General features: G+C 45.7%; 1 protein-coding gene across 9 annotated transcripts in view; it reads left to right on the top strand.

Annotated features, from left to right (window-relative positions):
- LOC147712725 (complement decay-accelerating factor-like) overlaps positions 1-14,331 on the top strand; it is a 795,131-nt gene that overhangs the window by 153,571 nt on the left and 627,229 nt on the right. For all 9 annotated transcript variants that reach the window (XM_086923379.1, XM_086923375.1, XM_086923380.1 and 6 more), the window contains exon 3: positions 12,101-12,295. In XM_086923379.1, coding sequence (XP_086779505.1) covers positions 12,101-12,295 — 195 coding nt within the window. The remainder of the gene's footprint in view (positions 1-12,100; positions 12,296-14,331) is intronic.

Raw genomic sequence — 14,331 nt, 5'->3', positions numbered from 1 at the left:
TTGAAAGAAAGAGAATGAGCAGGTGGCTTTCACTCTTCACCACTACAAGTTTTTTTTAAAAGTATGTCCTTATTGAGTTTATTAGCAAACTTCACATACAGGATATTATCGATCAAACGTATCATCTGACATTGTGGCATGTGAAGCATATAACCGTTCACAAACTTTATAATTGTAAATTATCATCTTAAAACCCCCTCCCACCCATCCTTGAATCTTCCATGTAGATAAAAATCTACAATTCCTATACATTATACAAATGGTACTTATTTGATTGGCGCGTTGGGATCACATACAATGCTTTTATTAACAGACAGGGGTAAGCCTTGTCTAGTCCAGTCCCTCCAGCCTACCCTCTCGTCCTGAGTCCTACATCGGTACAGGTGTTGGCTGTACATGGTCAGCCGGGTCCGCAACATCATTCCCCACGCAAGTAGAGCATCAGGCAGCTTATCTTTCCTTGTCTTTCTCATATGTGCCTCTTCTGCACTTGCCCACTCCCATAGATCTCTCTTCCATTTTTCCGTAGTTCGGGGGCCTTCTACTCATCCTGTGGATTGCCATGTCATTTTGCCACCGTGAGGTCCAATACTGTAAAACGTCTGCTCAGTTTTAGCTTTGGGTCTCCAAGCTGCAGGCCCAGCAAGCATTTAGTAATCATTTGAGGGACATTCCACCCTGTCGCACGTTTAAGCTGTGCTAGTCCATCTCCTCAATATCCAGCCATCGGTGGGCATCTCCAGACCATGTGTAAAAAGTTGGCCTCCACTGCCTCACATCTCAGACAGCAGGGATCTCCTGCTGGGTGGATAGCGTGGAGTCGCTTGGGGGGCAGGTAGGTCACGTGTGTTATATTGTATTGAATCTGTTTCAACCTTGAGCTCACCGATACCCTTCGGACAGCTGCATGTATTTTGGACTAATCCTTGGGAGAAAGGGGTTCTTCACTGAGGGATTGGCATTTCTTCTCCACCCACAGTGGTTTTGCATGCCTATCTGTGTGCAGTTCTTGATAAAGGTGTGTTACAAATGTGCGGCCCCTGGCCATTGACAACGTAATGGCAAGCGTGTTGGTGGTGTCAGCAGCCACCGGAAATGTCGACCATAATTGGCTGGCTGCAATCTCTGCGTATTAAAGAAATTGAGCCTCCCTCAAAACAAAGGTTTCCATGGCATCCTGGAAACACTCTCAAATCAGCTCCCCAAACCGCTTGCAGGCAGGCAAGGGTTGCTATTTTATTCCCTACCAAGGCTGATTTGTGCAAGGCTAGATGGCTTGACGTCTGTAATCATTGCACTAGTCTTGCAGCTTTTTGGAGAATGTAACATTTCAGTTCTCTATTTTGTTAGCATAACCAATGTTAACTTACAGTTTTGAAAATGTTGTTTGACAGTAATATATCGATCCCACACACTCTGTCAACATTATCATTCAGACTATTCGTTTTCTAAGCCATAGACATCACACACATACACACTCTAATAAATGAGCAGTCTCATGTTCGCATACAATCAAGTCTGGTTTGTATGTAACATGTACGTATTATCAGGAAATCTCTGCCACACACAACATTAAATAGCAACAGGGTTAAAACTCAACCTTGACGTACACCTGTAGGTATTGGAAAGCCATACAAGTAGATATTTTTTGGTTCCCAGCTGTTTTAGCGTATACCATAGTTTTGATCTGTAGTCCTGGTCAAATGATGATTTTAGATCTATGAATTATCAGTACAAAGGGACTGTATATATTTCGTGTAAAATACACACACAAAATAGATCAGCAGATCAAATTTCTTTATTACCCGCCTGCGCATCAATAAGAATAGTTGCAAAGTCAATCCAGCTCTGCAGCAGGTTAAGTAGGACCTAACTATTTTGCTGGGTCCATCTAGTAGGTAGATCGGCCTATAATTTTTCCGGTCTGCATTACTGACCTTTTTTATTTTTTATAGTGTTTTTTAGATTTTCAACATTTTTGATCAAATTTATTTAACGGCATACAACTATGATGAGAGCCTGAACATTTCAAATTCAGTTTTCATTTTACTACTTTGCCTTTATGTCAGTTATACATACAGTCTTAAAGTCGACAATTAGTTATGGATCCCTCACCTTAGAATTACCCCCAGGCATCAGACTGGATCGGGAGACTTTTTTCCTCAGCATCTCAGCGTCGATAGGTGCCGTCGGTCGACTCCACGTTCGTCGTTGGTGCCGTGGTCGGAAGGATTGTCCTGCCACGTTCCACCCAGAGTCACAGGCTTGCACAAGCTGTCCAGCCTCTGCAAGCCCGGTGATGTGGATTCCACCGCCATGAGTCGGGGGCAGCAGGCGGGCCAGTCCACCAGTGCCCCCTCTGCAGCAGCCTCCAAACCTTCCTAGTACGAGCTTTCAGGCCCATCAGTCGCTAGTGGGCGGCAGGATTCACCATCACCTCCCCCACTGGCTCAACATCACGTTGGACAGGTGGGTTTTGCAGATAGTCCAAAGGGGCTATTCCCTCCCCTTCAAGACTACCCCTCCATCCATGCCACCTCACTTCCATCGCATATCGGAGGATCACCTGGCCCTTCTCCAACCGGAAGTTATGCTCTCTTGGCGAAGGGAGCCATTGAGTGCGTTCCTGCCACAGAAGTAGGTTGTGGTTGTTATTCCCACTCCTTTCTGGTGCCCAAGAATGACAAGGCCCTGCGTCCTATCTTGGATCTCAGGAACGTCAACCGCTTACTCTGGAAGGAGAAGTTCAAGATGTTGACACTGGCTCAGGGCCTGTCTGCTCTCGACCCAGAAGACTGGATGGTAGTGTTGGACTTGCAGGATGCTTATTTTCACATCTCCATCCTGCCGACCCACCGGCATTACCTGCATTTCACCTTAGGCCACGAGCACTTTCAGTTCACCGTGCACCCCTTGGGCCTTACCAGCGCCCCTCGGATGTTTACAAAAGTGATGGCGGTGGTGCAGCTCATCTGCGCAGATCAGGGGTTCCAGTCTTCCCCTATCTTGACTGGCTGTTGAAGGCAGGCTTGCCCCGTGGTTGTGGTCTCGCATCTCCAGACTGTGGTGGAACTCCTGCATTTGCTGGTGTTCACTATCAACATGCCGAAGTCACACCTGATTCCCTCTCAGAAGCTTCTTTTCATCGAAGTGGTTCTGGACACAGCAACATTTTGGGCTTATCCTCCCGATCAGCGAGTCCAGGATATTCTGGCTGTTATTCTGATCTTTCAGCCTCTATCCCGGGTTTCGGTCACAATGACCCTTAGAGTACTGGGCCTCATGGCCTCCTGCATCCTGCTGGTGGACTATGCCAGGTGGCATATGCGGGCTCTGCAGTGGGACTTGAAGTTCCAGTTGGCACAGCATCAGGAGAATCTTTCTGATTGCTTCCAGATCTCAGATTGCACTGCACCCCAATTGCAGTGGTGGTTAACGAACTGGGATTGGATCAACAGCAGATCCCTCTCCCTTCCACCAACCAGAGTTCACAGTGGTGATAGATGCATCACTGCTGGGGTAGGGGCGGACACATGTGAGAGGCGAAGACCAGAGGCCTCTGGTCGCCGCCAGAGCCCGGGCTTCATTTCAACCTTCTGGAGCTTCGGGTGATTCATCTTGCACTAAAAGCATTCCTTCCCTCTGTCCGGGGAAGAGTCGTGCAGGTGTTCACGGACAACGCCACCGCCATGTGGTAATGCAACAAACAGGGCAGGGTGGGGTTATTATTATTAATATTATTATTAATGGAAATTTGTATACAAAGCGCAACTAAACCCGTAGGCATCAAGGCGCTGAAGATGGTAAACAGAGAGCTCAAATATCACCAGCGGGGGAATTAGAGATAGTGGACCCTATGTCAAGAGGCTCTCCGCCTTTGGACCTGGCTGGAACATCAGGGCATATCCCTTGTGGTTCAACACCTGGCATGTTCTCTGTACACCAAGGTGGACAAACTCAGCCGCAGGTTCATGATGGATCACAATTGACGTCTTCACTCGGAGGTGGTGCAAGGTCTCTTTCAGCAGTGGGGAGAGCCTTGGTTAGATCTATTCGCCACCAAAGAGAGTGCCCAATGTCAGCAGTTCGCCACGTTGGAATTTCCAAGGCAGCACTCGCTAGGCGACGCTTATCGTTGTGAGTGGAGTTGTGGCCTTTCTGTCTATACCACTTTTGCCCAGAGTGCTGAAGATCATGCGTGACCAGGCCTAAGTCATTCTTGTGGCCCCGGATTGGGCACGAAGAGTCTTGTATCCCGAGCTATTAAACATGGCCATCGATCCTCTGATCAGACTGCCTCTCTGGGAGGATCTTCTGTCGCAGCAGCAGGGGACGGTCCTCCACCCGAACCTGTCCAGCCTCCACTTCCTTGCGCAGAGATTGAGTGGAGACAGTTGACAGCTCTCGGCCTTCCTCCCAAAGTCTGTAATGTTACCTTGGCAGCCAGGTGTCCCTCCACTAGAACGGTATACGCCTGTAGATCGAACAAATTTGTTGCATGGTGTGCAGCAAAGGCTGTGGATCCCCTTTCTGACCCCCTTTCAGAAGTTGTCTTCTTCTTCCTTTCTTTGGCCCAGTGGGGCTCTGCTCTGGGCACTCTCAAAGGCTATCTTTCGGCCATTTCGGCCTTCCTTTGGCTGCATGAACAGCCTTCTCTTTTCAAATCCTCTATTGCAAATCGCTTCCTTAAGGGCATTGCTCGTTTGTTTCCTCCAACTCCTTTCATGATGCCCCAGTGGGACTTGACCCTGGTTCTTACTTATCTGATGTGTGCTCCTTTCGAGCCGCTACATAACTGTTCTCTCAGACTCATAACCCTTAAAACTGCCTTTCTGGTTGCCCACACCTCTGCTCGCAGGGTGAATGAGCTACAGGCCCTTTCTACTAAGCCTCTTTTCCTGGCTGTTCATCCGGACAAGGTTGTCCTCTGCACTAGGCCTTCTTTCCTTCCCAAAGTGTTTACCACTTTCCATTTAGGTCAGACCATCTCTTTGCCCACCTTCTTTCCGTCTCCGCATCCTTCTAAAGAGGAAGAGAGGCTCCACCAGCTGGATCCAAAACGTGCACTTTCGTTCTATCTGAAGCACACAAAACAATTCCGGGTGGATGGCCAGCTCTTTGTCAGTTATGTAGGTGCCAAGAAAGGTTGGGCCGTGCAAAAACAAACCATCTCTCAATGGGTCGTTCTTTGCATTAAAAGCTGCTATTCCTTAGCGAGAAAGGAACCTCCAGTTGGGTTGCGTGTCCATTCCACCAGGGCGACGGCAGCCACTACTGCTTTGGGACGTGGAATCCCCCTTTCTGGCATCTGCCAGGCAACTACATGCACTTCACTGCACACGTTTACCAAACACTACTGCCTGGACAGCCCAGTCCGGAGGGACAGCTTCTTCAGCCATTCGGTTCGCCAGGAATTCCAGGTGTGAACTTGGTTCGCAGACCCACCACCGGGGTTGGTATTGCTGGGGTATCTATTCTAAGGTGAGGAATCCATAACTAATTGTCTCTTTCAGATGAACTAGTTACTTACCTTCTGTAAGAGACAAAGATTAGTTATGGATTCCTCACCGCCCATCCCCGTGTCCCACCCATCCTCCCTTTTCTGCGAACTGACTTCTAGGGTAAGGGACTCCCTTTCAGGGCCCTAGTTTTCGTGCACCAGTGGTCAGTGTCTAGCATGGCTCTTCGCTTCTGGCGTAGAATATCGTGTAAAGAACTGACATCAGCGTGTGAGGGCGGCGTCTAAGTAGATATTGCGATGTCATTCTGGCGACCACAATGCCGAACACGGAGTCGACTGACGCCACTTATCAACGAACAGAGGTTCTGTTGAGGAAAAAAAAATCCGGATCCAGTCTGATGCCTGTGGATAATTCTAAGGTGAGGAATCCATAGATAATCTATGTCTCTTACAGATAGATTATTACCAAAGGTAAGTAACTTGTTCTTTAGTTTATTTTCCTCTTTTTTTTTATTGTTTTGTTAATCTTTCAGCTTTTTTCTCTTTACATGCATGTGTTATTTCAGTCGATTATAATGTGACATCGGGTGTGTATATTAGTGCTGTGGCCACTTCTTGCCAAATCTCTAGATCTTCTTGTAGTTTCTCATTTGCTCTGGTTATTCTCATTCTAAATCCTTCCGCTAGTGTCCATTTATATCTCTGACTAAGTCAGCAAGTGTAGGCACATTTGTTTATTCCAATGCATATTAAGGACAGTAACAACATATATTATACAAATTTCTTTTTTATTTTGGATTTTGTACGGATGGCACCAACATCTAAGTAAGTGGCTCACGTATTGACTCTTTTCTGTTGTGAGGTACATGTATACTGAGTATCTCTCTATGGTGTGGCACCAATAATCTGTTATTATTTCTAAGTCCCACTCTAAATTTAAAACAAAATTGGCTCCCAGCACTTTGCAGTTAGGGCAATTTGGGCTTTTTATGGGTTTGAACTTGTAAAGCATTGCTGGTGTAATGAACATTTTGTGTTTTAAGTGAAAGAGTATGAGCCTGAATCGATAATTGCTTGTATTATGTTGAATAAGCGCCCTTCTGACAATATAGAATCCATGAAGTGTGTCCCACAGTCAGTTCCCATTTTTGACACATTTTTTCTATGTTTTGGATATTGTCTACTCTAATAGTTAGATGCAGTCTAGTAATTTATACCCCTGCCGTGATCAGCTTCATTTAGCAGCCCTGTATAAGGGATTTTCTCAGGGATCACATATTTCTCATGACTATGCAGATGCCATGAAAATGTATAAACTGTCTTGCGTCCAAATGAAATCCTTCAATGGCCTGTCCAGTGAGTCCATACTTCCATTGTCATAGAGGTCCCCATATGTTTCACATCCCCCCCGCCGTCAACCTAGCCATGGCTAGATTTATGCCTAATTTTCTCAAATGTTGCACTACCGACAGGAGAATATAGATATGGTTTACCCCATTTAGATATGAACAACTTCCAGATCCTCTTCATCCTGGTTGTTAAGTGAGGTCATTACTACTCTTTTGTGTAGAGGAACAATGATTGTTGATCGCCATAATAGATGTATAGAATTGTAGGCCTGGACTGCATTGAAGGTCTTTGTCAGTACTTGGCCCCACAATTTGGGGTCCGCTCGGAACATACCTTCAGGGGCAAAATCTGGGCCATGGGGCTTAAGTGTCTTCTGGTACTTAATGGCTCTCTCTGGCTCATAGAGTAGGATGGACAAAGAGGATATTGGTTACTACTCTCCTGGGGCATTTCTCCTGGTACCCCCCTTAGACATCATTCACTGCCTTGTGAAACTTTGCTCCCTGCCCCTTAGACATCACCCAGTTCTCACCTGACAGGCTTGCAAAACATCTTCCTCTGCTCCGGTAATGCACATGCCAGTGTGTCCCCTGCTGCGCTTGGTCATATATGACTTTTGGTCTGTGTAAATTGATGCCTAGATGTTAGTTGGTCTTCTCGTAGAGTGCCTGTGCATTTGTTGGGTCTTGTGAAATTTTTAGGTGCATTAGTAGGTCATTGTGCGTGTGGGTGCGTTCTATGGCAGCCTTATCAGACTAGGCCTAGGAATGCCCAATCCATGCAAGATATTCAGGATAGCCCTCACAGTGAATTGGTTCTATCCATCGTTATTGTATCAACATTTCTTTCATGTGGCTGTCCTTAAACTTTGACATGGACTTCTCACCCCTGGAGCCATCTTCGTCTCCCAAACAGTAGAAAATCCAAATCTACTGGATTTGTCAATTGTTTGTTTTGTTACATGTCACTCTTTGCTTCATACATGACTTACTTTGTCAGTGGAAACTCACATTTCCACTGACTATAATGCTAACTGACTCTGATATAGTTTGGTTTCCCGTTCTCATTCCTTTCAATTCATTGCTTACGAGTGCTACCATTTTAAGGGGTAAACCTTGCCCTTTTTAAGGTACCTTGCTTTTTCAGTTTTGTGCTTCTGAAACTACTTTCCTTCACCTCTTCTTATATTCTCTAGCCCTCAATTAAACTTTGATGATTTTGCCAGAAATACCAATGCATGGATTCTGATATTTTCATCCTCTTTGGCTTTTAGTCCAGTGACTTTCAGTGCACTCGCTCTGTGTGCTTCTGACTGTCCCAGGAGCTACCAGAGTTCTTGATCTTGTCTCTTTCTTAAATTAATTTACAGCTCTGTATCTCAATCAAACCAAATCAATGAACATGTTTGAACTTTCCAAAGTTTCAACTACCAGTCTCTAAAATAACAATCAATACAGTTATGTTGTTAGTACATTTAGATGCAAGTGTTGTACGTCACATTTTTGTACTGACAGCATTTCAACATGGAGTTACAGTACTTATTTACTTTAACACATTGTTAATCCCCCTGCTTAGCGAACTGAGAAAAAAGACACTGTTTTGTGGGTCTCGCCTAGGCAGCGCTTGCGCTGTCTCTTTGAGACATGCTGTATTCGGGTTATGGGCATAAAGCTCCGCCCACTTTCCGCCCATCTTTTTAATTGGCTCCTGTCCCTATCCTTTGTAAATGGTTTCTTTTCATTGGTCAGTATGCTTAGCAGTCCCTGCTTAGGACCACCCTGTCTCTTCTTGTAACCTCTCATGAGGACACCCCTTGTTACTCCCTACGTTTAAATTACAGCCTCATTGCTCTATTTTCTTAAAATGCTTCAGGCAGAACACACCTGGTCCTAAGCTAGGCTGGGAGTGGTTACTTCACTCACTAGAACATCTCACATTTATATGAGACGTCTAAAATTTCCCTTCATCAGCTCCACAGAGTACAACCTAATCTGAAATTAATGTAATAATTCTTTTGTCACATTTCAAAGCTACTAATTGTATGAATGGACATAGCTATTAGAATGTACCTATAGTACTGTCTTGCATGCAGTGCATTTTGGGTAGGGTGGATTTACTATATCTTCTGCAGGGTGCAGTACCATATGTGACCAAAATAGGTCCCCTTTTGACCACATTTTGTACTGAACCCTGTTCAGCATGACTAGGTAAAAAAACATTGCCATTTAATAAGCCGATAGCTCGAACTTTGTAGACATGCAGTGATGGCGCCTTGCTCACTAGGGACCTCTAGGAGCAGGTTGTGGTACTTCACCTAGACATGCAGTGCTGGTGCCTTGCTCACTAGGGACCTCTAGGAGCAGTTTGTGGCCCTGCACAGAGACATGCAGGGCTAGTGCCTTGCTCACTAGTGACCTCTATGAGCAGCTTGCGGTACTGCACCTATACATGCAGTGCTGGTGCGTTGCTCCCTAGGGAACTCTAGGAGCAGCTTGCATATTGCACGGAGACATGCAGTGCTGGTGCCTTGCTCACTAGGGACCTCTAACAGCAGCTTGTGGTACTGCACTTAGACATACAATGCTGGTTCCTGGCTTACTACACAAGCATTTGCAATGCACTAGGTCTCTTATTACTGAAAGTATGAGCTATTGGCATTGCATTATTATTTGCAACACCAATACCTCAAATTATCAGTAATATGAGACCTATTGCATCGCAAATGCGTGTTTTGATCAGCAGTCTATCCACGTCCCTCAGCTTCAGGAGGAGGCCTCACTTCCCCCTTCAACCTTCCACGTCCCTCAGCTTCAGGAGGAGGCCTCACTTCACCCTTCAACCTCAGGTCGTTCAAAAGAAGAATCACCCCTTCATGACCATGTTCCAGAAAAATATGAGTGGTGTTAATTGTTTTTTTAACCTGTGAACATCACACACTTTGACTGTTGTTCTTATTCTTTATTTGAACTTGGAGGTTTCTCATTCTGTCCTATACTTAATGTCTTCCAGACCTAGGTTTAAGTTCTAAGTAGCTCACTGGATAGCCAGTCTCACAACTGTGCCCACCCCGCCGTTTCCTCCTCTTCCTCTCCCTGTTCCCAGCATCTTCCCTCTTTCTATCAGGCATATTAACCCATAGATCCTTCTCCTGTTGTGTGCCATAGAGACCCTTTGCATGAAAAGAATCGGTGACCTCTGCAGTCGCATCTTTCCACGAACCATGGGTGTCTCAACGCGGCATCCTTCCAGAGAGCGAGCTCCAGAGAAGTGGCCAGACTGCTGCTCTGGTGCCTGTGCCCCACCCTGGAGACCCTGCCCTCTGGGACAGTGGGACTCAAGTGAAATAAGGGAGAGGCCTTCTTGCCCTTCACCTGCTAGACACAAGACTATCCTCTTTTAAATCTCAGTTCCACTGCTGCTATGTTGATACATGCCGTTTTATTTTCTTCAAAAAGAGACTAGAGCAGGAGCTTTCTTTGCTCTGACGGTAAATTACAAACCAGTTGTGGCTGGCACATGGGCGTGTGGCACAAAGCCGCACCCATCATGCTGGCGGCATCTACTCTCGAGCAGGCCGAGGTCCTGGATTCTATTTATGAAACTGCTGTAAACTCCCAGCGCCTAGACGAGAACGCTCATGCAACAGGAGCACGCCTAGACCTTAAGTTGCCTCATTTCCTCACCTGCAGAGTCCGCAGGTAAGAGGTGAGGGCAAAGGGCCGCACCTTTAAAACATCCAAGAACATGTAAGGACTCCAGCAAAGCCTGCGGTAAAGCATGGTGGCTGCCTAGAAGCAAAGCATTCCAGCCCCATTATAGAGTGTTTAATTCTGTATATCTGCTATAGCTGCGGCTTGTCTGGGCAGTAGCAGAACATTTTACAGACATTTGTACTTCAGCAGGACCTTGAGGTGCTCTTTGTGTTTCTCTCTTCCCAGTCACCTATTTAACCAGTACACAATTAAACACACATTGAGCCAAAGGAAAGTCACACTTTGCTCACAGTCAGACTCATTTTGATTGGTCTAAAACCTCCATCTCACCAGACACAAGATCGGCAGTGCATCCACCTGAGGCACCACAACCTTCGTTTGGATGTGTTTGCTCTTTCTCTGGTGACAGTCTTCTGTGTCAATGTGCTACAAAGTATTACCAACGTGTCCACAGCTCAAAGCGTGGTTGCCCAACAGATGACTAATTCGAATGATGTAACAAGTTCCTGTAAAAAGCACAGAAATATGATTCTGCTGCGTGTGGTCCTTGAGATCATATATTTGCAGGCCTGCAGCCTTCTTGTGGAAATTTACTGTCGTAATTGCTCCATCACATTTGGCTTTGTACACGCCCAGCCTTTCCTCGCACAGCTTGCGTGGAATTCAAAATTGCAGTTTATGGACAAATTAAACTGACCTTTTGTGGTAGGCAGCTGTGGATGGCACACACCACACCACACCCACAAGACACACCACACACTTCAATATATCAATATCATGTATTGATCATGTGTGACATTCCACCAAAACGCACCCTGTTAGTCTTTGTCAGCCGAGGTAGGTCAGTTGTTACCCTTGAGATGTCAGCTGGCACTTTCACCCAGGTTCATAGATATTTGAATTGTTCTAAAGCTTGCAAGACTGTTCGATTCCAGGGGTACATTTTGAAGTACCTCTTGTATAATGTTGGTACTTATTCCAAAGCTGTGTACAGGAATGTGAATGCTTTGAGTTTGTTTGATTATCCTGCTATTGTGTTTCGTAGTCTCGTTAGTGAAACGTTATGGCACCACAAAAATAGCATTGAAAGTATTCTCTGTGTTGCAATTAAGTATAGTGTTGGGTGTATTGCTTTTTCATGACTTTTTAGTCCAGCTGAAATATTAGGGCATGAAGAGAAAGAGGAGATAAAAAAAGATGGGGTTTGCCTAAAATGACACTTATTTTAACCTCATAGCTATTAGAACCCATCCCAGTACTTGCAGGGACTAGTGCCCTATTGAAGATGGAGACAAAAACGTGAAATACACAGTCGTTCTCATGCCATACCAGTTGGATCAGCTCCTGACAAATGTAAGAGTCCTGGTGGACATATACAAACAAAGTTTTCCTTCATATCGGTCAATGATCTAGCCAAATACATCTTACCTGTCTTCATAGGACAGGAGGGTCCCTGGTAAACCTTCCATTAAGGGACGCTGTAAAAATCGGCCATATAAAGAATTTACCAGAAATAATGGCTAGAGAGCATACAGATAAAGTTCTAATGGTTCCTTTGATGTTTCTTTTCTGATAGGTGATTGCGGCCCTCCAAAGCAGCTGGCGAATGCTTCCATAAAAGACGAAGTGCCAGACGCGAATTATACAGTCGGCTCCACCGTCACATACCTCTGCAATGAAGCGCAGGGGTATGTTCAGTTCCCTGGGAAGCCTGATACTATAAAGTGTCTAGATGATTCGACGTGGTCAGACATTCAAGAATTCTGCCAACGTAAGTACGTTAGGCGGTCAAGCAGCTGTAACTTGACTTCTAAAACTAATGGGAATTAGCATGAGATGTGAGACCCCGAACCATGGTGATGAGCAGTGCGAATCCCACCTCTACGGCATCCACTATACAGAAGGGGAATGAATGCAGGTCACACATGTGGAACCAACTGATTGAAGCACGTGGCAACTTTCAAAACTTTGACTCTTTTGTTCATTGTTTTTACTGTGGGGAATGTTTGTGAAGGGGAATTGGTATCAGTTTGAGGTAGGAAGGTTTTCTTGTGCACAGAGAATTACACGTTTTTCGGGGTATTCTCTTGTTCGGGGCAGTGTTTTGAACAAGTAATCTCTTCCTTTTTTTATTGATTTTTTGAATAGGCTTAGCCTTCTACCTTTTGGCACAGTCTGTTTTTTTTACATGGCAGAGGGGTAATTAACTGCACCACCTGGACTTTGTTTCCCTGTCTAGTATTGGTTGGTGGCGGGGTTGCTTGTTCTCTGCTCGGCCCGTCCCACAGTATTTACATGGGACTGTGGTAGACGCGTGCAGCAGGCACACCACTCGTGCACCGAAGACACTCCTAAGTCAAGCCCGTCTGCATCCCGGAAGCGTCCAGTTCTTTAATTTGCCACTGTTGTACCCTTCGTGACTTCTGTGTCCCTTTCCCCCGTTCTTTGCCTTCTGTGCCCTTCCCGCCACTGCGTCCTTGCGGCCCTGCCCCCCGCTGTCCCTTTCGCTGTCTGCTGCCGTTTATTTTCACTTACTGCCTTCATTGTACTGTGTTTACCTCTGTTGTGCCCTTTTCTGGCCTCGTCCCCTTCTAACCCGTTTTTGCCTTCTGTGTCCCTTTCCCTTGTATTTATTGTTGCCACTGCTGTGCCCTCTGTGCCCCTGCCCCCCTTTACCCTGTTTTTGCCTTCTGTGTCCATTTCCGCCGCTGCGTCTCTGCGGCCCGCCCCCCGCTGTCCCATTCGCCACCCCTCTCCCGCCTCCCAGCTGCTCCTCCCTCCCACAGCCCCTCATATGGAGGCCGCCAGCGGTGAAGGGAGCGACCTTGGACCCTGCCCTCCGGTAGGTGGCCTCCCAGTCGTAAAACGGTCCTCCTGTGACGCTGCCCCGGCTGTTTGCTGTTTAGATCGCCTTGCTCCTGCTCTGTTTCTTTAATTTGCCACTGTTTTTTTGAATTTTTTTTATTTGTCCTCATACGCCAAAAAGATATTCTCAGAGTCACCGATTCCTTCCTCCCTCTACACAAATAAAGAGGGGCCCCTTGTTTAACTCTGAAGATCTTAGTGGATGCACTTCCTGCAGATACCCAAAGCGTACCCTACGGTACTGCACAGTGTAAATTCAATTCAATTCTTCAATCTTACCAGGCCCATGAACTGATCTTAGGGTAACCCATTCTGCAAAAAGGCATAATCATTGGACAAAGTCGTTCACATCCTATCCAGCCAATTAATACATAGATTCCAGAAATGCTTTCTTTTCTTCCAATCTATGCAGTCTAATTTAAGTGTATGCCTAATAGATCTGATCCAATCAATATATAAAGGAGGAGTATCTCTAATCCAAAGTTTACATATCTCTCTGCGAGCAAGGATAATTAAGTAAAGAGATAATTTATTAATGTCTCGAGAGAGCTCCTCACAATTATCAAAAATTCCAAAAAAAACAAGTGATATACTGACCTGTATATCAGAATTGAAAAGCGTTTTCATACCTTGTTCAATCTCATACCAAAAATTCCTTAAAGCAGGACAAGTAAAACACATATGAAGATCGTCTGCCTTTTCCTGCTTACACTTTGGGCAGCATGGGATAGGGTCCTTAGAAAATTTGGCCAATCTGGCTGGAGACCAGTACACTCTATGGAGAGAAAAGAGGTGGTTGCGCTTTAAATTGGCAGGTGAAACTGTATCGTGAAGTAAGTCAAAAGATACTTGCCATAAATTCTGCAAGTCGACATCTGGAACTTGATTCCTCCTAAGATGTACAGGGAGACAGAAATCACCATCTTCTGCTTCTAACATCGT

Source organism: Lissotriton vulgaris, chromosome 5, assembly GCF_964263255.1.
Source record: "Lissotriton vulgaris chromosome 5, aLisVul1.2, whole genome shotgun sequence".
NCBI lineage: Eukaryota > Metazoa > Chordata > Amphibia > Caudata > Salamandridae > Lissotriton > Lissotriton vulgaris.
Note: the sequence above shows the minus strand (reverse complement) of the source record. Positions and strands in the feature narration are given on the sequence as shown.